The 22,617-nt window shown below is 43.4% G+C and overlaps 1 protein-coding gene across 1 annotated transcript in view; it reads right to left on the bottom strand.

Moving 5' to 3' along the window:
* The window catches only part of LOC141337882 (NLR family CARD domain-containing protein 3-like), a 38,050-nt gene that overhangs the window by 5,239 nt on the left and 10,194 nt on the right, over nt 1–22,617 (bottom strand). Inside the window, exons 7-9 of the mRNA XM_073843459.1 lie at nt 19,263–19,433; nt 8,866–9,039; nt 1,907–2,077 (exon numbers count right to left, since the gene is read on the bottom strand). Coding sequence (XP_073699560.1) covers nt 1,907–2,077; nt 8,866–9,039; nt 19,263–19,433 — 516 coding nt within the window. The remainder of the gene's footprint in view (nt 1–1,906; nt 2,078–8,865; nt 9,040–19,262; nt 19,434–22,617) is intronic.

Raw genomic sequence — 22,617 nt, 5'->3', positions numbered from 1 at the left:
GTCACGATACTGGAATTTCTAACTTCGATACGATACCTTGAAAAATATCGATATTCGATACTACTTTCGATACCACAGAGAAAAAAAACTACCACACTTTTAAGGAGGAAAATTTCTTTTTAAATTTAAAAATAAACATGACAATGAGGTATATGCATATGTACACTGCTACAGCCCTGTTCAGCTTCTTAACTTCATTTGGGTTTGAGCTTCATACTTAATTTGATGTTCAAATACATTCTTTAATTTAGATTTGAATACAACATGTAGTGCACGCATTTATGAAGGGTAGGAACTGTATGGCTGTGATGGTGGCAGATTTTTTAACACAGCAGTGGCGCGGTGTTTTATATATAAATAAATGAGGCTCAAACATTATTCACAAACTTTAGCAATTCCGAACAAGCAGCCTACAAAACGCTAAAATAAATAAACAAAATAATGCATTTAAATAAGAAAGCAGCCTAAATAAGAGTTAAATGGGCTACTAAACAAACAATCGTTGCAAAAAAACAAACAAAAAAAAAACTCAACAGCGCATCAGAATTACTGGCCCGAGTTCTCTTTCTCTTCCCCATTGCACAGCTGCTGTTTTTAATAGCAAAGTAATTACATTTATTTTCGTTTCTTTAGTTTATAAAGTTAATTTAGGAATATATTTGGAACATGTTTTATTTGTGAAATTCAAGCTTTTGTTTTTTAAAGTAACCACAAAGCGGCTAGCCGCTTATTAAACAGCGGCAACGATTAAACTAATATTCTGATATGCTTTCAGTTTTTATTTGTTTATTTAAATAAACAAATAAAAACTGAAAGCATATCAGAATATTAGTTTAATCGTTTAACTTAGATAAATGTGTAGGCTACAAATAGGCGCATATCCAATCGTTTGTGCGGAGAATGAAAGCTTTGCAGGACATGAGGTGCAAAGCGCCACGTGAAACTTTATTTCTGCTCATAAATGTAAGAGTGAAAAATCACTTTTAATTATTACTTCACTACTGTAAAACGAAATAATTCAAATCGAAAACAAAACTCTTTTATTAGGCCTAATCCATAAAAATGCATTTAGGCTTTAAAAGCGCGTCCGAGCAGATGGCGAGTTAGGATTATCTACTTCATCTTTGCGACACTGACTCAGAAAATACTAGTTTATTAATAAATAATTTGAATATCTCCTTACTTTTCCCCCGCCACATTCATGGTAATTACTTTAGCTGGGGCTTTGCGGCCAGCCCAGTCCCTATAAGCTGCGTGCATCTGAACGCGGAACTCTGCTGAAGGCACTTGCTGCTGCTGCTGCTGCTGTTGGCGGGACACTAAACACCTCCACGGCAGAATAAATAGCAGAAACACTGTATTTTATGCTTGTTAGTGTGTTTTTCTTTAGATATTTGTGTTTTTTATTTATTACGACAGGTGAGTTGTTGTAATTGTTAAGCACTGTGTTTTCATAGCATTCAGAAAGTGGAATCGTGTGATTTAAAAAATAAATTTTGCGAAATTAGTGGTGTTAGCGCCTTTTGATAGCACTGCTCAGTAACAACTCTTACATATTGGCTTGCTTGTGCACTTCGGCTTTCCATGTTCATTTGTTTCATATCCGAAATATTTCCAGATAGGACTCCTGCTGTGTTCTTTATCAAACAAAGCCGGTCGCGGGGTCCTGCGCTCGCCTTTCTGTTCGCTTCACTTGAATGAGAGGCACTGCGGTCACGTGTAGTGTAGAAGTGAAAGTGACATCTCGGCTAGTATCGATACTTCGGGAAATTAGTATTGGTATCGTTCAGATATTTCAGTATCGATATTTATCGAAATATCGATATTTTTGACAACACTATTATCAACTACAAAAACAGTACTATTAAAAGTAATGTAAGATTTGAACTAAAGCAGCAATACTCACATCAGTGTGTTGAGTTGACAGTGTTTATCCTCCAGTAGAGCAGCGATCTGATTCACTCGTGTGTCTCCTAGTTCATGTTTCCTCAGATCCAGCTCTCTCAGGAGTAACGGGTTTTTACCCACAATTCCAGTCACATACTGACAGCCTTCATTTGCAGCAGGACCCAAAAACCTGCAGAAGAGAAGATGAAGCAAGCAATAGTAATTTAGTTCTGATTTAAAGGTCCATTGCATTACAAACTCATTCAATAAAAAAAAAAAAAAAAAAAAATCTAAAACGAGATCTAGTAACTGCAAAACTTTTTTTAAACATTTAAATACACAAATACATAAATATTTGAAAATGAAGTCTGTTCAGTTTACATATACAGAGTGTGCAATTACAGTTCCCCTTCAGTCGAATCACTTCGATGTTACATGGGATCTCGCCTGAGAGACCGATCATCTCTGAGCCTTATATAAAAAGGCCAATTGCAAATTGGTGAGTGGACGTGCGCGTTGGCCACTCCCCCGTACATACGGGTATATAAGATGGCGGCGCGCATCACTCAAACAGACTTTCGCTTTCAGAGCCTTCATGCTCAAGCCTTCCATTCTCCAGAAGAAGAATCTTCAAAGAGAAAGACTTCACGTTCCTGCTGCTGCTGTTCTTCTCTGCTGGCGTGCGCCGATCGAATAAGAGACAAAGCTTACTGAAAGAGTGAATTTCTCGGCGCCGCCAGCGGGGTCCCGCGGGCGGCCGTTTTCACGGCCATAAAAGCCTCCTGCTTTCCAGCGAGCAAGCCCCATTGAGTGCACAGTGGTGCCGCGGTTTCCTCCCTGGGCAGACCGGGACTAAAAGAGCAATTTCTCACGGCTGTGTAAAGACGTTCTTTTCAGAATGGCTTTCCGGCCGTGCGCTTCTGGGTGTGGCAGTTTCCTCACCTCACTGGACGGACATGAAAGCTGCTTCACATGTCTGGGCATCGAACATGCTGAGGCAGCTTTCACGGATGGTTCATGCATTCATTGCGAAAGCATGACCATGGGAATGCTGAGGACTCGCCGCTCGCTCGCGGGCAGGCCCCCCTTCGCGCCCCACGGCCTGCGGAATTTTTCCGCCGCTGTGGCGAGGCACGAGGGGGAATTTCGAGTCACGGTGCCGAACGTTCCGCCGGCTCCAAAAGCCCTGCGGTCTTCCGCCCGCCAGCATACCCCCGTCGAGATGCCAAAGCAGTACGCCTCCCCGCCAGCCGGGCTGGGCGTCTCCTTTGGCGCTCCACAGGAGGAGGAGATGTCTGACGCTGCGTCAGAGGGAGAGTCAGGAAGTGAGGACGCTCTTCCGGCAGCGCAGCGCCCCTCCGCGGTTGCTGCCCCGTCGGAGGCAGACTCCGAGCTCTCGGCTATGCTCCTCCGAGCCGCAAGGGGGATCGGCCTGGAGGTTACTCCATCGGCCTCGGCCGATCCTTCTCGGCTGGGCGACTGGTTCCTGGGGACGGCTCCGGCGGCATCGCCTCGCCCTCCCCCGGTGCCATTATTCCCGGAGGTGCACGAGGAGCTGGTTAAGACCTGGCGGGCGCCCTTTTCATCTCGCCCGCTGCCCAGCTCCTCTCCCCTCGCCACCCTTGATGGCGGGGCGACCAGGGGGTATGCGTCGGTTCCCCAGGTCGAGCGCGCTATGGCGGTGCAACTTTGCCCGCGTGGCGCTGCCACCTGGCAGGGCCGGCCGCGTCTCCCGTCCAAGGCGTGTGAGCGCTCGTCCGCCCTTGCGGGCCGCGTCTTTCACGCTGCGGGCCAGGCCGCCTCGGCCCTGCATGCGATGGCGACCCTGCAGGTCTACCAGGCCAAGGGGTTGAAACAGCTGCACGAGGGTGGTCCTGACCAAGGTACGATGCAGGAACTCCGCGCTGCCACCGACTTCGCCCTTTGTGCGACGAAGGTCGCGGCGCGGGCCCTTGGTCAGGTGATGTCCACGGCTGTGGTCCAGGAGCGACACCTGTGGCTCTCTCTGGCCCAGATGACAGATGCCGACAAAGCACGCTTTCTCGACGCTCCCATCTCCCAGAGGGGCCTATTCGGCGACTCTGTCGAGGACTTTGCCCAACAGTTCTCGGCAGCCCAGAGACAGACAGAGGCGTTTCACATCCTGCCCCGCCGCGATGCTTCCATCCCGCCGCCGGAGGCACCGCCTCAGCCTGCACGTCGCCGAGGGCGCCCCCCTGCGGCCGCAACATCTACGGCTCGCCCCCCTGCGGAGGCCCACGACGCCAGGTCGGCAAGAAGGGCCCGCAAGCGCAGAGCCAGCCGCAGGAGAGTGGCGCCGCCCGCGGCACAGGGACCGGCCCGAAACACTCGCAAGAAAACTGCGAAACGTCCCTGACGCGGGCCTCCAGAGGTGATTGAGACTGCTCCTTAGGGGATGCTAACATCTACGCTCCCCGCTCCCGGTGGAGGGCCGGGAGCCACTGTGTGCTTCAATGCTGCCGTCGGCCAACGGTCGACGGTACCCACATTTTCTCAAAAGAGCAAATTTCTCACCTCTGGCTTCGGCCTCGAGTTTCCTTCCTGAGCAGCACTTACACTCCTCGGAACCAGACTCGCGGCCGGCCTTCGCCAGCGCGGGATCCAGGGAAGAAGGTAAGCACTGCTTAGTGCAGTTAGACATTTTCTCCAGGACGTTCATCCTTCTGGGTTCTGTCTGCTTCCCTGTCTCCCCATAGGCTGCCCCACCACGGTCACGTCGGTCAACGTTCCCTTGATACCACTACGCTGGTTGATACGGACGGTACGGCCCGGCCCCAGGCGTCCGCCCAGACTCAGAGGTACCCCTTACATTCTTATTCGGGCAGGCGTGCCTCTGTTCTGCCTGCGGAGGTCGCGTTCCTACTGGCGAAGGACGCGATCCAGCCTGTCCCTCCCCCGGGACGAGGTCGGGATCTCTCAGTCCCGACTTCACGTGTCCAGTTAAGTGTGGTGGGTTAATATCCGCCCTGGATGGAGCTCTGTCCCGATCCCTTCTTAGGCTGTCGGCACACTCGCTCACGACGAAGCACATACAGGTATGTTTCCGTCTCCAGGGCTGGGTTGCAGCCATCTGCCTGAAGGGCACCCGCTATCGCGTCTCGATTTCCCCCCGACACACCCCCCCTCGGCGGTCTGCTCCGGGGGTCGAGCTCTTCAGCGTGAGGTGCTTCCATTTGGCAAGTCCCCCTCCTTCCTGCCTTTTCTAGGCCATGGGAGCTCCCCTGTCCCCTCTTCGGCAGACAGGAGTTCGCATCATCAACCGTCTCTTCGGCTGGTGCTTTGTATAGCCCACTCGTGAGTTCCGTTGTGCAAACGTAGGGACCTGGTGCTTCGGCACCCCCGCCATCTGGTCCTTCAGGCCAGCCGAGGGGATTCGTTTCCTCGGTTAGGGAGCCGACTCGGTCCAACAAGACAGCCCGCCTTACTACAATAGAGCGCGCAGTCAGTGCTGTAGTCTTTGAGTTAATCAGACACAATACAGCGGTCCCTCTCAAAATCAGAGGCTCCTGGGGCACATGACAGCTCTAGCCGCTAAGAGCTGCTAAGCTTGTTTTATGTGAGACCGCTTCAGCACGATCGAGTCCCATGATGGGCATGGCATCTCGGCTCACTCCGGACTGGCGTTTTCCCGCAGTATGGCCGACAAGCCAGCTCGTGGCTTACCACGGGTTGGGTTGCCATGTACGATGGAGTCTTACAACCTCCCCATCTGCTCCCATGGAGTCCAATGTGGCAGATTTTGCTACTTGCCATTCTCTTGAAGCAGGAAAACTCAACCGTGCAGTCTATCGGCTCTCACGGCAGTCCACCCACCTGCAGGATGGCGACTCCACCCCGTGACGCAGCTAGTTGGAGTATATCGGTAGGCCAGCCACATCCGCTCGTCTTCCGATTCCTCTCATTGCCAGCTGCCTCTTTCAGAGTAACGCCGGCACACAGCTGACCTCCGGGGCCCAAGTACGCCCTTCCCCAGCGAGCCTCCTTGCACAGACGCTGTGCAAGTCCAGGGAGGACGAGGAGTAGTCTGTTGGTTGCGCTACAAGGATGGCCCACCCGGACTCAGGTCTTAGTAACCTCTCCCTCGCGGCAGTCCCTCCCTGTAGGGCACGAAAAGGTTGACACCCCAGACCTCTCCGGCCTTCACAGGCCGTGATACAACTATCACTCGGTACCGAGCTCCCTTGACCAGGCAGGCTTACGCACTGAGATGAGGTCTATTTGCTGGCATTCCTCTCGCTAAAAAGAGAGGACCCACAGAGATACACGATTGCAGTAATGCTTCCCTTCCTGCAGGAGAGTTTGAGCGCAGGCTGTCCCCTCGACACTCCAAGTATATGCCGCGGCTTCGCCGCATATCACATGCAGTAGATGGAGCAAAGTAGGTAAGCATTTTCTGGTCGTGAGGTTTCACAGAGGTGCCCATAACGCACCCCATACCCTCTTGGGACCTTCCCGTCGCCTTCAGAGCCGTGGGACGCTCCTATTGAACCATTGGCCTCAGTCGAGCTAGCATTCCTGTCATTAAGACAGCGCTCCTGACTGCCCTGGCTTCCGTCAAGAGGGTAGGAGACCTACAAGTTTTCTCTGTCAAGAAATACCTCATACCCTCTGGGACCCCCCGTCGCCTTTCAGGGCCACGGGTTGCTCCCTAGGATCCGTGGGCCTCAGTCGAGTTAGAATTCCTGTCATTAAGACAGCACTCCTGACTGCCCTGGCTTCCTTTAAGAGGGTGGGGTACCGACAAGCTCAGGTTCCTCGGAGGTGCTTAGCACGCACCTCATACCTCTTGGACCTCCCCGTCGCCTTTCAGGGCCGCGGGTCGCTCCATCGGAGCCACTGGCCTCAGTCGAGCTAAAATTCCTGTCATTAAGACAGCGCTCCTGACTGCCCTGGCTCCCATTAAGAGGGCCTACATGCGTCTCTGCCAGCAAAGTGTGTCGAGAAATTCGGGCCCGGCGTCTTCCACGTTACCGTCGAGACCCCGGCCCGGTGCCCAAGGTTCCCACCACGCCTTTCCGCGATCAGGTGGTGAACCTGCAAGCTCTGCCCCGGAGGAGGCAGACCCAGCCTTGCGATGTTGTGTCGTTAAATATGTGAAACTTGAATCACTCGGCACTTCAGCCGCACCAGCAGCTTCATCTGCCTCGGGATTCAGCAGAAAGGGAATGCTCCCCGAACTGAGGTTGGCTAACTGGGTGGTAGATGCCTTCCCCCTGTTATACTCAGGGACAGCCGTGATCCTTGGTTCATGGCACCTCACCAGCAGATGTAAAAACCGGAAGCTGCGGGCTGGGCGACACCCCACCTTCGCTTGGTTCTACAACCTTGCGTAGAGGCCGTTCTCCCGTGTCCTAATATAAGGACTCACAGGTGAGCGGGAAGACCGGCTGGTGTCGGCTTGCGGCGCCATTCCCACATGGATCCGTGCGCTATTCCCAGAATGTTCCCTCCGGCGAACCCTGGGTCCTCCTGCCCCGCAGTCAGGGCTAGGCGCGGAGTAGCCCTGCACTGTGATCCTGCCTGGGTCTCCTTCGCCCCGCAGGTTGTGGCTTAGTTTTTTATTATTCCAGCGGAGGAGACCGCTGTTTCCCTCGTGTATCCCTAAAAACCTTTATGGATATATTGAATTATTCTCATTTCCACATGTAAAGATCTCATGTGCTCCGCCCCCCCAACCCATGCTTCAGTACAACTGGCATCCCTGGAAGGGCCCCCTTATTGGGCCTCAGGGCGTTGGGAAGGTTACGTTACACTTCGCCTGTCAGCACGTATACTTGTCAGCACGTGAAGTTGTTGCGTAACGCGGCGTCAGGGTCGTGGCCTTTTCCATAGGGCTAGTTCCCATGTAACGTCGAAGTGATTCGACTGAAGGGGAACGTCTAGGTTACGAAGGTAACCCACGTTCCCTGAAGGAGGGAACGGAGACGTTACATTCCCCTGCCACGCCCCTGGCGTCGCGCTGACGCCGGCTTGACGGCTCTTCAGCGAAAACCTGTTTGAGTGATGCGCGCCGCCATCTTATATACCCGTATGTACGGGGGAGTGGCCGACGCGCACGTCCACTCGCCAATTTGCAATTGGCCTTTTTATATAAGGCTCAGAGATGATCGGTCTCTCAGGCGAGATCCCATGTAACGTCTCCGTTCCCTCCTTCAGGGAACGTGGGTTACCTTCGTAACCTAGACGTTTTTCTCAATTGCTAAAACACTTAAACCCATTGGCTGAACAAATTTCTCAGTTGCCTGACCTCATTTAGCTAATTGCACAGTCTGTTGTCAATACATTAAACCATTTCACATGTTAAAACACAATTTTCAGATCACACTTAGACTTTTCAGCAAAACTCTAAACACATTCTCAAAACACATTATGCACTATAATACACATATCATCCATACTGCTAAACACAAGTGGCAACAATCAAATACAAATAGAGAACTAATGTCATTGGTTAAACACAACCACTCAAAATTGATGTTAACTTTTTCAAATGATGTGACACAACCAATATAAGCCAGTTCAGGTTGTTTATGATTTGAGAGCAGTGCTTGATTTTGAACACAGGTAAAACTGTTTTGAGGCAAAAAGTTCCATTTTGCAAGAGGAGTAAGATGTTTTGTAAATGGTGCTTGAAGATGAGGTTTTGTGTTTAATGGTTTCAGAAAATGGAGCAAGGTTTCAGAAATTGTGTTTAAGCAACTGAGAAAAACTGTAAACTGGCTTGTGAAACTGAATGTTTTTGCACCAAGGGTCTGCGAGTAACACATTTTTAATTCTCTGTATGTATGTGCTGTAGATGTGGCAGAACTGACAATAAAGCAGACTTTGATCATCAGTTCAACAAAACCCACAGCATCTGATACGATCATTCTGATGAAACACATTGTCCAGATTATTATATAGCTAAAAACATAAATTACCCATTAATTTATGTACCATTATTTGATCAGGACTCACCTCAGTGTCTTGAGTTGACAGTTTGGATCCTGTAGAAAATGATTGAGCTCCTTCACTCCTGATTGTCCAGGATCATTTCCTGTGAGATCCAGCTCTATCAGGTGTGAAAGGTTTGATCTCAGAGCTGAAGCCAGAGCTTTATAACCATCTTCAGTGATACTGCAGTTTGAAAGCCTAGAACCAGAATGAAAATGTCACATTCAGATGATTAATCAGTTATTCTAGAAATGATCTAAACTATATAAATCCTTAAACATAATTATATTTTATTCCTTATTCAAATTAACTAAAACTTAGTTGTAAAGCAAAATCGGACAAATGTGTAACCCTCCGCCTATATCGTGCAGGTCACACAGAAAAACACGGTTCTATTCTCTTGTTTGAACAACACTTACACTCTCCAATCTCCAAAAATTAAACACAAAAAGAAACCCAACAAACAATATTTGCTGCCCAACCTCTCATATGTTATTTACAAATACACTACCAAAACACAGAATATACAAATATACAAATAGTGTATGTGTAAAGTCCCAAAGTCTGTGAGTGTGTATGCAAGTGTGAGAGAATCGGCCTCACCAGCAAATTGAAGTCCGTGAGCACAATCCAAATGAGCTGTTCCGTATAAGTAATCCTCTGGCGACAGTCTCCACAAGTCTCGAGTGGACGGCAAATCCCAGCAGATGAAACAACGGCGAAAACAGTCTCTTAAAATCCATAAAGCGATCGCAAATAATCCAACAAAAGACGGCCCAGGCAAACGCCGTCTTCGCGCCCGTCCTGCTTCCTCGACGGGAATCGTGAACGCCGTCCTAGTACCTGGTTCCCGTCGAGGGATTATTTGCGATCGCTTTATGGATTTTAAGAGACTGTTTTCGCCGTTGTTTCATCTGCTGGGATTTGGCGTTGTACGAAATACAGATATAAGTGAAGGTGTTGAAGGTGATTATACAGGTGAGCAATTTACAGTCAGACGTAATCCAACTGCACAAATAACATCGTTGCTTAGTTCACTGTATATATCTGATGCTGATCAAAATGTTGATGATGTTGACTCTGATGTTGGGGGTGAACGAGGGATTCGAGATGAAGTTTCACAATTGAAGGAGGATTTGTTGGCCCTTTCCGATAAGGTTCAAACTATTGAGCATGATTTTAAGCTAGCTTTGGAGAGCACATGTAACTGTGAAGCTACCTTTAGGCAAGCTTTGGATGATCGTTTAAATAGCATTGAAGATACTTTTGAGGAGGCGCTTAAAAAGTTAGAGAGAGCTGTGATGGATTGCTTTTTGAGGAGGGATGAGAAGTGGGAGAATAAGCTTAAACACATACATTCAACTAGCACCCCTTTTCCCACGAGAAGGCAAAATAGGCAGACTGCTTCCACTCAACATGACTGGTTCCCTTTGGTACAGTCTCCTATACCACAGACTTCCGTAAATGCCACTTATCAGGTTTCACCTTCTAAACCTTTAGATCCTTCTACAGTTCCTGATACCGTGGTTTTATCTGGCTCATCCTCGTTTTGCACTCGACCTCCTGTATGGCTTGAATTCCCCACATTTGGTGAATCCTGTGAGACAGCAGATGTCTTCAATTTCATAGAGAGGTGTGAGGACTATCTGGAAGTCAGACCACTTGCCATCTTGGAACTTTTAGGAACCCTAATCACCGTCCTGCAAGGACCAGCTCTCAGTTGGTGGAAGGCTGAAAAAAGCAAGGTGAGGGACTGGGAATCTTTTAAGAGGGCATTGATGGATGAATTTCTGCCAGATGATTATCTCTCTGAGGTAGAGGAAAAGCTTAGGATGATGGTACAGCAACCTAATCAACGTTTGAGGGATTTCGCCTACAATTACCGTGCCTTATGTTTAAAGTGGAAACCTGATGCTTCAGAAGAAGAACTAGTGAATTGGATCCTAAATAGCATCAACCCAAGGGTGGCAGGGAATTTGAGGGGAACCGTACATACTGTGAGTCAGCTGGTGAAGGTAGGAGGTCTGGTGGAAAAGGACTATATGGGGGCGAAGGAGTATTAGAGAAAAGTGGAGAGTAGTAATGGGAAAGATAAGGGTAAGAAATCTTCTGAGACTCCTCATCGCAAACACTTGGCTGGAATAAATATAACCCAGCACCATCCAGTATCCTCTCTGCTGGGGGTATCTATTAGGGTGAATGGACAGCAGGTACAGGCGGTTATGGATACAGGCAGTACATTTACCTTACTCCAAAAGAGTGTGTGGGACAAGATGCATGAATGAGAAGTTAAAACATCTAAGGCAGTGCCTTCCCAGAAGTTTATCATGGCCGATGGGACTATGCATCATTCCCTGGACCACCAGTTGATGAATTTTGTTTGGCATGGACAGGACTATGAGATGAGGGCTTTTATTATGGAAGACTCCCACTTGGCATTTCCTGTGATCATCGGCCTGGATTTCTTAAGGCTCGCTGGAGTGGTTGTGGATTTGGAGCAAGGAAGATATGGTATAAGAAGAGGAAAGGATTACCAATATTTTCCCTTCTTGCCTGCTCTGTTTCCACCTGGTAAGGGTATGCCGCTAATCCCTCCTTGTTTACCGATACCTGCTACACTCCATATGTACTGTGCTGTTCCAGCTGACTATGAACACTCTGTGTTTGACCCATACAAAACTCATGAGACCACCTACTTAGAAGAATTAAGGGAGTTAATTACGGCTTGGCCAGTTATTATTTCCGAAAATCTCGGTCATACCTCGGTCGTCCGGCATAACATCGCCCTCTCCGATGATACACCGGTAACATCTAGAGCCTACCGGGTCTCCCCACTGAAGAAGGGTATCATTGAGGCAGAAGTTGATAAGATGCTCGAGAAAGGTATCATCGAACCCTCATTCTCTCCTTGGTCTTCCTCGGTCGTTCTAGTCCCAAAGGAAGATGGAACGTTCCGGTTCTGTGTGGATTATAGGCGTCTTAACAAAAAGACAATCTTTGATGCCTATCCTATGCCTTTGATCCACGATATCTTGGAATCATTGGAGGGAGCCACTTGGTTTACTTCCTTGGATTTAAGGTCAGGTTATTGGCAAGTTGCCATGGCTGAGGAAAGTAAGGCCTTGACAGCCTTTATCACCACCAAAGGTCTCTTCCAATTTAAGGCCATGCCGTATGGCCTCAAGAACGCCGCTGCTACTTTTCAACGGCTTATGGAGAGGGTGTTGGGTGAATTGAGGGGTAAGATTTGCTTCGTTTATGTTGATGACATCATTATTTATTCCAAAACCCTTGCGGAACATAAAAAACATGTACACCTAGTACTGGAGAGACTCACGCATGCTAACCTTACATTGAACATGAAGAAGTGTCAGTTTTTCAAAAGACAATTGAAATTTCTTGGCCACATCGTCACAGAGAGAGGGGTGGAAACGGACAAAGATAAGATCCAGGCAGTTGCTGACTTTCCCACACCATATGACCTCAAATCTCTCCAGCGATTTTTGGGGTTAGCAGGGTGGTACCATAGGTATATTCCCCATTTCGCGGACATCTCGGCCCCTTTAAATCGTTTGAGGAAGAAAGGGGTGAAATGGGAGTGGACGGAGGAATGCCAGTCCAGTGTAGATGCTTTGAAGCAAGCTTTACAACATGCCCCAATACTTACTCAACCAGACACTACACAACCATTCCAGATACATACTGATGCTAGTGATGTGGGCCTGGGAGCAGTGCTTACTCAAATGTGTGATAACCAGGAGAAGGTGATTGCTTTTGCCTCAAGGGCATTGTCTTCTGCGGAAAAAAAATTATAGTACCTCGGAAAAGGAGTGTTTGGCTGTAGTTTGGGCAGTGGAAAAGTGGAGGCACTACTTGGAGGGGACTCCCTTTGATGTCTTCACTGAACATGCTGCACTGTCTTGGGCATTTAATTGCCCAAAGACCACTTCTCGCTTGACTCGCTGGACCTTAAGGTTACAACAATTTGATTTTCGGGTCCAACATCGCAAGGGCTGCCTAAATTTGGTATCTGATGCCAGTGTTGTTTTCGTCAACGATGACGAAATCATTTAGTTGACGCCACTTTTTTTTGTGACGATAACGAGACGATGACGAGATAAAAATGTGTGAGTTTTCGTTGATGAGACGAGAATAGACGAAAATTTTAGCGGGTGGTCCGTCAGACGTTTAAAATGCATGACATTTCTGCTTATTGTGCATGCCAATCAAATCTGAAACGTATCTGCCGCTATGGCAAGCCGTTTTAGCATTAAATACTCCTTGCCATAATAGTATGGCAAGCCGTTTTAGCATTCCATCCTTGTTTGTCTTTTATGTTTTAAAACATTCCTTTATTATTGTAATTATTGTTGAAAATAGTCGATCTGGAAGCTCACATTGTGTTGAACTAAAGATCTGCTATTTTCAGAACTTTCAAGTGACACTACCCAACAGCAAAATACTTACTGACCTACATTAATTTGTTAAAAGACTTCTTTTTCCCCTTTTTTGACTAAAACTAGACTAAAACCTTTTTGACTTTTCGTCGACTAAAACTAGACTAAAACCTTTTTGACTTTTCGTCGACTAAAATTGGACTAAAACTATCACATATAGAAGTGACTAAAAATTGACTAAAACTAATAAGCATTTTAGTCCAAAAGACTAAGACTAAGACTAAGACTAAATCTAAGATGGTTGTCAAAAACAACACTGCCTGATGCCTTGTCTCGCTCTTGTGAACCCTCATCGGTATCCAACCCTTGTTTCTCTATTACCCTCACTAATGCATCTCTGTTACCTCTCAGTCTTGATGAGATTCAACAGGCACAACAAGCTGACTTTGATTTGCTTCAATTAACATCTTCTTCCCCTCCACGATCTTCAAAGGATCAGGCCATCAGGTTTGAAAATGTACAAGGAATCTGGTACAGGAAAATTCCCCTGAAAGGAGACGGGGCTAATTATCAGTTGGTAGTGCCGAAACAGCTCACCCAGACTTTCTTGCACTATTTTCATGATAACCCATTAGCGGGGCACTTAGGACAACTTAAAACACTGCTTAAAATATTGGAAGTGGCTTGGTGGCCGTCCGTGATGAAGGAAGTATGGAGCTATGTGAAGAGTTGCAAACCATGTCAGCAATACAAACCTGGTAATAGTAAAAAGGCTGGGCTCATGCAGAGCAACTTAGTTACGGAACCAGGACACACCCTCGGGATTGACCTGATGGGACCATTCCCTATCAGCAAGAAAAGAAACACCTGCCTATTAGTCATTGTGGATTATTTCACTAAGTGGGTAGAGCTGTTTCCTTTGAGGGACAGTAAGACCCAAAAGATAGCAAAGGTCCTTCGGGAAGAGATTTTCAGCCGATGGGGGGGTCCCAAAATATCTAGTTTCTGATAGGGGTCCACAATTTACCTCCACCCTCCTGTCGGAAGTGTGTAGATCCTGGGGTTGTATCCAAACCCTTACAACTTCATATCATCCACAGAGTAATCTGACTGAGAGGGTAAACAGAACACTTAAAACAATGATCGCTTCATATGTCGGACAGCAACATCAGTCCTGGGACCAGTGGTTGCCTGAGTTATGTTATGCCATCAATACTGCCCAGCAGGAGATGACCGGCCAGACTCCAGCTGAGCTCATGTTGGGAAGGCAAATCTACGGGCCCCTAGAGCGACTTATTCATATCCACCCTTCACCTGAACAAGCGGCTAACACAGTACTGGAGAGACAACATCTTCAACAGGAGGTTGTGCACAGGATGAGGATGAGTCAGGCTAAACAAGCTAAGTATTATAACCTTCGAAGAAAAGATGTGCAATTTCAGCTTGGGGACTTAGTTTGGTTAAAAACTCATCCCTTGTCTAATGCTGCCAATAAATTCACCTCTAAGCTAGCGCCTAAGTGGGAGGGTCCTGGCTTTATTACGAGTAAGAAAGGCCCAATAAATTACTCTGTTGCTTGGGGAGACCCACCAAGAACTGATGTGTTTAATGTGGTTAATTTGAAACGCTTTTTTGGGCGTCCACCCTCTATGGTCCAGGCTGGGGGGGGGGGTACTAGGACGGTGTTCTCGATTCCCGACGGCGTTTGCCTGGGCCGTCTTTTGTTGGATTATTTGCGATCGCTTTATGGATTTTAAGAGACTGTTTTCGCCGTTGTTTCATCTGCTGGGATTTGCCGTCCACTAGGGACTTGTGGAGACTGTCGCCAGAGGATTACTTATACGGAACAGCTCATTTGGATTGTGCTCACGGACTTCAATTTGCCGGTGAGGCCGATTCTCTCACACTTGCATACACGCTCACGGACTTTGGGACTTTACACAGACACGCGCTATTTGTATATTTGTATATTCTGTGTTTTGGTAGTGTATTTGTAAATAACATATGAGAGGTTGGGCAGCAAATATTGTTTGTTGGGTTTCTTTTTGGGTTTAATTTTTGGAGATTGGAGAGTGTAAGTGTTGTTCAAACAAGAGAATAGAACCGTGTTTTTCTGTGTGACCTGCCCGATATAGGCGGAGGGTTACAAATGAACATTAAATTAAAGTGTTAGATATCAGTTCACTTTAGTATGCCCAGCTTACAGTCACTTTTAAGATTGAACCTTCTGATGCTCCTAATTTGTGAGGTACACTTGTGGTCTTTATGCTCAAAAGTGACTGATTTTACTGAAAATAAAGAAAAGTTACATTTCAGGTGTTCAATTTAATACATTTTTGTTCAAATGTCTTATGCCACTAATATTTCCACCAGATAAAAAATGGTTTAAAGTCAGTTATTTCTATCTTTTGCTGCAGTGTGTCAGTAGGAAATATCAGTTTACATTACAGTTAACATTCATGTTGCCATTAATTGTAATAATCCAGTGAGATTTTTGTTTGCACAAGGCAGAGGCGGACAGTAGTGAAGTAAAAGTACAATGCTATAGAAGTACTTTTCACGTTTCTGTACTTTATTAGAGTGTATTTCTTTAGAAAACTTTACTTCAAAATATTCCAAAGCATAATATTGTACTATTTGCTGCACTATTTTTCATATTAAATATAATTTAATACTTAATTACTTTAGAAATCTATTACTTTCCTACTTTTACTCAAGTAAAAGTAATTTAAATATTTACTTGAGTACAAGTTAGTACTACATTTTTAATGTTCTTAAGTATTAAGGGTAAAACTAACAACAACTTTTATTTACGAAATATAGTGCAATAAAAAGTATAAAAGTAAAACTATGCTTTGGAATGTAGTGAAGTGAAGTTTTCCAAAGAAAAAGCTTACTACAGATTCTTTTTAAATTTACTTGAGTAAATCAAAAATACTTCACTACTGTCCGCCTCTGGCACAAGGAGTCTGACAACAGCCAGTGCTCCACACAGAGATCTGATCTCATCATCATCAGTCCATCTGGAATGACATGAAGAAACAGAACAAACTGAGACCGACTGACTAAAGGCCTTTTCATACTAAATGCAAACATTTGGCACAATGACCCTTTTGAATTGAAACAATAGATCCCTATGGAGCTATTCACACCAGACGCAATCATTCACAAGGAACCTCTCAAATGTTATCACAAGAACATGATGATGGTTTAAATAAGTTTTTAAGCCAAAAAAAAAACTTAAAAACATTTTCAAATTTAGCTTGATGCTAATTGTGCTTCTATTATATTTTAAGATGTATTATTAACCCTCTGGGGTCGACGGTCACCAACCTTCTTTTTTTTAGATCAGGGCAAAAGACACTAAAAATACTCTGTCGGTTTCAGTCATACAAATTAGAGCTATACATCATTGGAAATGGTTAAGTGTGTACTTTTATTTGTGCACACTCACAAGAGCAAAAGAACGCTGTGCTTTTTTTAGAATAAAGAAAAAAACTGTGATTTCTCTGTTTTCTCTGTCTCTGCGAACTGCTTTTAGAAATGTGTCACTTAAATCATTCAAACTCAGTGAATACTCTGGACACAAACAAAAGAGTGGTATCTACAGAAAGCTTGATATGTATGCTTTTAAACGAAGTAAGTTTTATCGAAAACAAATATATAGTATCCTGAATATATACTATAATATATAATCATTATAGATGGTTTGTGTTTCTGCTGTGGAACCAAACTTTATTTATCTCAGTTTAATGCTGTATATTGAGCAGCAGATGATGTTAAATCCATATACGATAGACATATCTGAGGAAAAATGCATTGCATTAGCAGAAAGTGGTCAAATTGAAAGCACCACTCGTTGGAAAGTTGCCTCGCTTTTTCGCATCGCACTCAGTATGAAATGGCCGTGACAGTGTGTAAGGTTACCTTACCTATAGAACAGGTCTATACCTTATTCCTTTATTAAAATGAGACACTGCAGTTGAATAGGGGGAAAAAACAACTAATAGTTATCACCTCACTTCACCTCATCAATTTGATTGAACGCATTGATAATTGCAAACATTTTTTGTATTGCAAGTTTTCTAAAATGTTTAATATTTAATACAATATGGGCTAATTTGAATTCATTTCTAGTACAAAAATCTAAGCACTGGATGAAGTCAGTTACATATTAGAGTCAAATGTTTCTCATTTTCTCACTCCACATTAAAAAAAAAAAAGTTATTATTTGGGAAATAAATGGTATAAAATCCAGCAAATTATATGTACAAATCCCTCTGTAAAAACCTTCAGGATATAGACAGGAATAAAACTGTAAAATCTATTGTGTGTAAGTGTTCCTGAAGTGGAGATTTATGGTTCAGTGTAGAAGAAAAACTAATTTAGACAAAAAAAGCCTTTAAAAATATGTATTGTAACTGAAATATATTGACACAAATAAAGTGCTTCAAAATAAAGACTTAAGTGTTTTTTGGATAGTTTCTTTCCACTAGCCTGGGTGCACGAAAAAAAAAAAATTGTTTTTGCCTGCAGTGTCTCTCTCCTTGATCACATCAAATAGCCCTATGTTATTTATCTTATTTACACAAAAGTATGTAATTTCTGTCTTTACATGGTCGTGCATTTACAATTCTCCTCTGTATTATGGATGGAGGAGTTAAGCCTCGATGCACACACACACGACAAACCAATTTAGAAAAAGAGCACCATGGCAGGTGTATATATAAAAAGTATCTCTATGTACAACATTAGGGGTGGGGAAAAAATCGATATTGCAATATATTGTTGTGCTCTCTGTCGCAATAAATAATCGATACACCAACGGCCAATATCGATATTTTATTACAACACAAATTATTAATTTACCCGTCGTCAGTGTCACTGTCACTACCCAATATCTACCATTCTGTTTGCGGGGGGCGCTGTTCGAGTAAATAGGCGTAAAGTGGCGGAAGCAGCGGCCAGTGAAGAACACAAGTTATCTTACAACATCAGAGAAGAAGCGCAGAAAAAAAGAGAAGTGAGAAGAATGGCGGAAGATAACGAAAAACAAATCAAAGACACACCCGCTAGTTGAGCATGCTGATCAGTTACGCCTGTTTCACACATACTCCGTCTGCAGTGCTTATGCGTTGAGTATTTTTTTCCGCACCCATGTTAACGGATTAGAGCGTTCACCCTGCACGCGGTTGCTGTGCACGTGCATTGAATAATACGTTGTTTATTATACGTTGAGTTTAAACGTGAATATATCTAGAATTGTATTAGTGTACTGTGATAAAAGAGTATCACAATGCTGAAAAAGCACGTTTGTATTTGAAATCAAAATAACGGATAAATGGTGTGTTTGTGGTAAACAGCCGCGGATCAGGAACGGACTGCAAACGTGTTCTGTGTGAAAGCAAAACGAGTCCGTGCTGCTTCTGCATCGCACACGTAACGCACACGGACTGCATACACACTGCAGACGGAGTATGTGTGAAACAGGCGTTAGTGTTCCTCAAGAAGAATATGCATTGATGAGACCACTGTCCAGGTTAACATAAAGCACTTTACAGTAACTCACTACTGACGTTTCAGTATCACGGTTTACACATGTTAGTTAATGTTCATGTTGTTTTTTAATGTTCAGGCACTTTTATCTGTCTAGCTGTACAGTGTTTACATTTAAGACCAGGAGGCAGTGAGTTATTATGCAAATGCATATTTCTTTGCACAGTGTTGGAAATGTTGGCATTAATAAATGCATAAGATTTCCTTATTATGGGTATTTTTTTCTTTTTCAGTCACATATATCATGATATATCGTTGATGAACTTTCTTCCAATATATTGAATATCGTAGATATCGTGAATCGCGATATTATCGATATCGTGGGCCACATATCGCCACAGAATTGAATCGTGAGTTACCTGTATCGTCCCACCCCTATACAACATACAGACTTGTTTATTATCTAAATCTGGTTTTCACCTTATGTTTTTGTTGAGCTCAATTTTGGTCTATTGTCACACAACTTACCTCAGTATCTCCAAATGACAATTCATATTTTCCAGTCCAGTGCAGAGCAGCTTCACTCCTGAATCCTGCAGATTATTATTGCTCATGTTCAGCTCTTTCAGACTGGTATCTGATCCAAGAACTGTAGCCAGTGCTGAACAGCTTTTGTCTGTTAAGCCACAATCATTTAACCTACGACGGAAATAAGATTACAGAATCATTAGATTAAATACATTTGCTAAATACAAATAATAAATAATAACAGTTAATCTACAGCTTTAATTACAATGAAATATACATTTAAAAGTGTTAGTTCCATGGTTTCAAGGAAAAGCATTACTAAGTGAATTCTGATTTAACACTTAATCATTCCGATCATGTGCTCAACACTGGCTGTAAAACATGATGTAAAAACACAATGCTCTTTACAGTGTGCTCACAAAAATATGCACAAAATTGTTGGAAAGCAGTTGTCTATCAGCGGGTACCACACTGACCCAGTATTTGGTACTACTGGTACTACAGAAAGGCTGGAATTAAACATTAAAATGAATCACAATCAATAGGTAGCTGATTATCTGTTTACATTTACTGCACACATCTGAGTGGACATTTGATGGATTAACCATCATCATTTAAAATACTTTTCTCAAATGTCAAACCTCAGCATCCCTGAACAAAGCACTTTCTGCTACTAACCAGATCATGTGAGTGAAGAGGAGCGATGTGAAACGCATCTTAATATTCCGCCCTGTGCGTGTGCACTCCGCTCAGTAGGGCTGCACAATATATCGAATAATTATCGTTATCATGATAACAGTATACGCGATATTGGTATCGCAGAGAGTTGTGATAAATGACGTTTAATTGGTTTCATTTCTTTACAAAACTTTTCACAGACTGCTGATGCAGTGACAGGTTCACTGTTCTCTCCAACATTACAACCATTTAAACTTAATATTTATAATATTACTTTTAATGAAGATGTGAGATATTAGAAACCAGACTTTTTTTTTCTTTTTTCTTCTCTCAACTATTATTTATTTATTTTATTATTATTTACTTATTAATAAATATATATCGAACATAAACATAAAACAAATAACAATATTAACAAGTAAAATAAAAAAATAAATAAAAAATAAAAAACAAACAATTTATAATAATAACATAAAACCAACATGTCCGAAAAGGAGTAGGATGAAGCATAAGCTTATTAAAACCTACCCCTTCTCCACTAATCACTAAACATTCAGTTTTCCCTGATATACATATTTACATAATACCTATCTACAAAAAAAAAAGAAAAAAAAAAAAAAGATAAATTATGCAAACAAATACATTACTTAAAGAAAACACCCAATTGCTCAATCCCTTCCTCCTCCCTGTATCTTTTAAAAACTAACCTCTGTTCCGGATCTGCCCAAACTGCATTGCAATTAGGGGTGTGTGATATGACGATTTTATATTGTGGACAGTTCTCCACAATCGGCTTTTGAAGAAATATACTATATTATTTTGTCTTACAGCGCACACATTCTGTTTATTCTGGTGCCTCAGTCTCAATATAGGCTACTATACAACGCGGCATACATTCACATCAAATGATAACTCAGCGGTAGCTCCACTGGGGACACTCTTCTCAAAATCCCGTTTGTGTCCTCCCAATTTCAAATGGTTTTGTTAAAGTAATCTCCTGTATTGTAGAATGGACGCACAGCGCTGCTGAGAGTTTCGCACGGTCGTTGAAACGAAACCAAAAGTAAAACATGCATTCAAATACAATTTTAATACCTCACGACGTTTAAGCCCCGTTCACACTAGCAGCGACTTCTGTCGCTGCATATCGCCAGAGGCTGGCGATGAGGTTGCTAGTGGGCGTTGTCATTACTGGTTGCTTAACATCATTGTTGATGGCAAATTAGGTTTCTTGCCGCCAAATACAAACACTTGAGGCAAAAGACTAAATATAATATAAATATACACTGAATCCATGCATACAAACAAATATGAATGAGAAGGAGAGAGTACTTTTTCCATTACATGCGTTTATCTACGGCAAAAATGAAAACGCTGTTCCGTCTGGATCACATGAGCACTATTTTCTTCTTTCCCATTGGCTGTCGCTCCCAAAAGTCGTTCTTCATTTGCATAAAGTTGAGAGATTCTGAACTTTGTCGAGTCGCTGGACATGCCCACATCCGGTCGCCAGCGGTTGCTCATGGCTCATGGTTACATAAAATATCTATGCTGTCATTAGTAAGTGGGCTATAATAAGTTGTGTAGTTGTTTATAACTCTGTATCATGCTTATAAAATTGGGTCTCTATTTGCACTTTGAATATTGAAAGAGTAGCCTACTTTGATTATGGTTGCATTTATTGTCTACACTAATAAGAAAGAACTGTGTCCTTTATTTTTTGCTATTTAACTGTAGATTCTTCACAGTAGGGATGTTCATTTCGGTTATTTTCGATGCTTTTTAACCGATTATTAACCGTTAACCGACAAGATTATTTTAAATTAGAACTAATTAAATTAGAAAGGATAAGTGTCTGTGATCACACAGTTAAGCAATGCTAACTGGAAAATAAAGACTTTTTATTATCATAATAAAATATGAGTGAGGTTGCCAGGTTCATATAATACATATTTTGTTGGCATTCAAATACATCTTAAAACACGGAAACATTTGGATTTGTGTTGAATGAGAGACCCAACATTATAGTTTCAGTTTCGCTTTAGCCTACATGAATTGGTTTTGGCTTGTAGTTTATTTAGCCTAGCTTATATTTTTCATTCTTATTCTTTTCTGAATACTGTTAAATTGAAAGGATGTGTTGTGGTGTGAGGGGAACAACAATAGCCTACCCATTCTTAAAGTTTGTGTAAGCATTTAGCTTCTGCATTAGGCCTACTTCTGAATGTAATAATAAAATGTGACTTCGAGGCCTACACGATTTATATTTATTTTATCACAAAAATGCTATTTTATATCAATTTAACCATGCAGAAAATTATGATAAATTTGATAAATTACTGAAACATTACTAAGTGTATTAAGCGAGTGTAATCTTCAGAAAGGCGCTCTCCACTCCAAAGGAAATTAGACTGCTCCACTCCTGCTCGCAGGGTTCTTACACCTTTTCCAAAGTAAAATTCAAGCACTTTTCAAGCACTTTCAAAGTGCATTTTCAAGATTTTCCAGCACTGTGGTAAATTACATGTTCACATACATGAGTTCATTTTAAATCAGATGTTATTGTGCTAATAAAAAAACAACTGTATGGATTACATATAACATTGCCTAATATAAATAGCCAACATAAAGTATACAAATTATATAATATAAAATATTTAATTAATATAATTTACAG

This window comes from Garra rufa, chromosome 7, assembly GCF_049309525.1.
Source record: "Garra rufa chromosome 7, GarRuf1.0, whole genome shotgun sequence".
Taxonomy (NCBI): domain Eukaryota; kingdom Metazoa; phylum Chordata; class Actinopteri; order Cypriniformes; family Cyprinidae; genus Garra; species Garra rufa.
The sequence above is the reverse complement of the archived record's forward strand: the minus strand, read 5'-3'. Positions and strand labels throughout refer to the sequence as shown.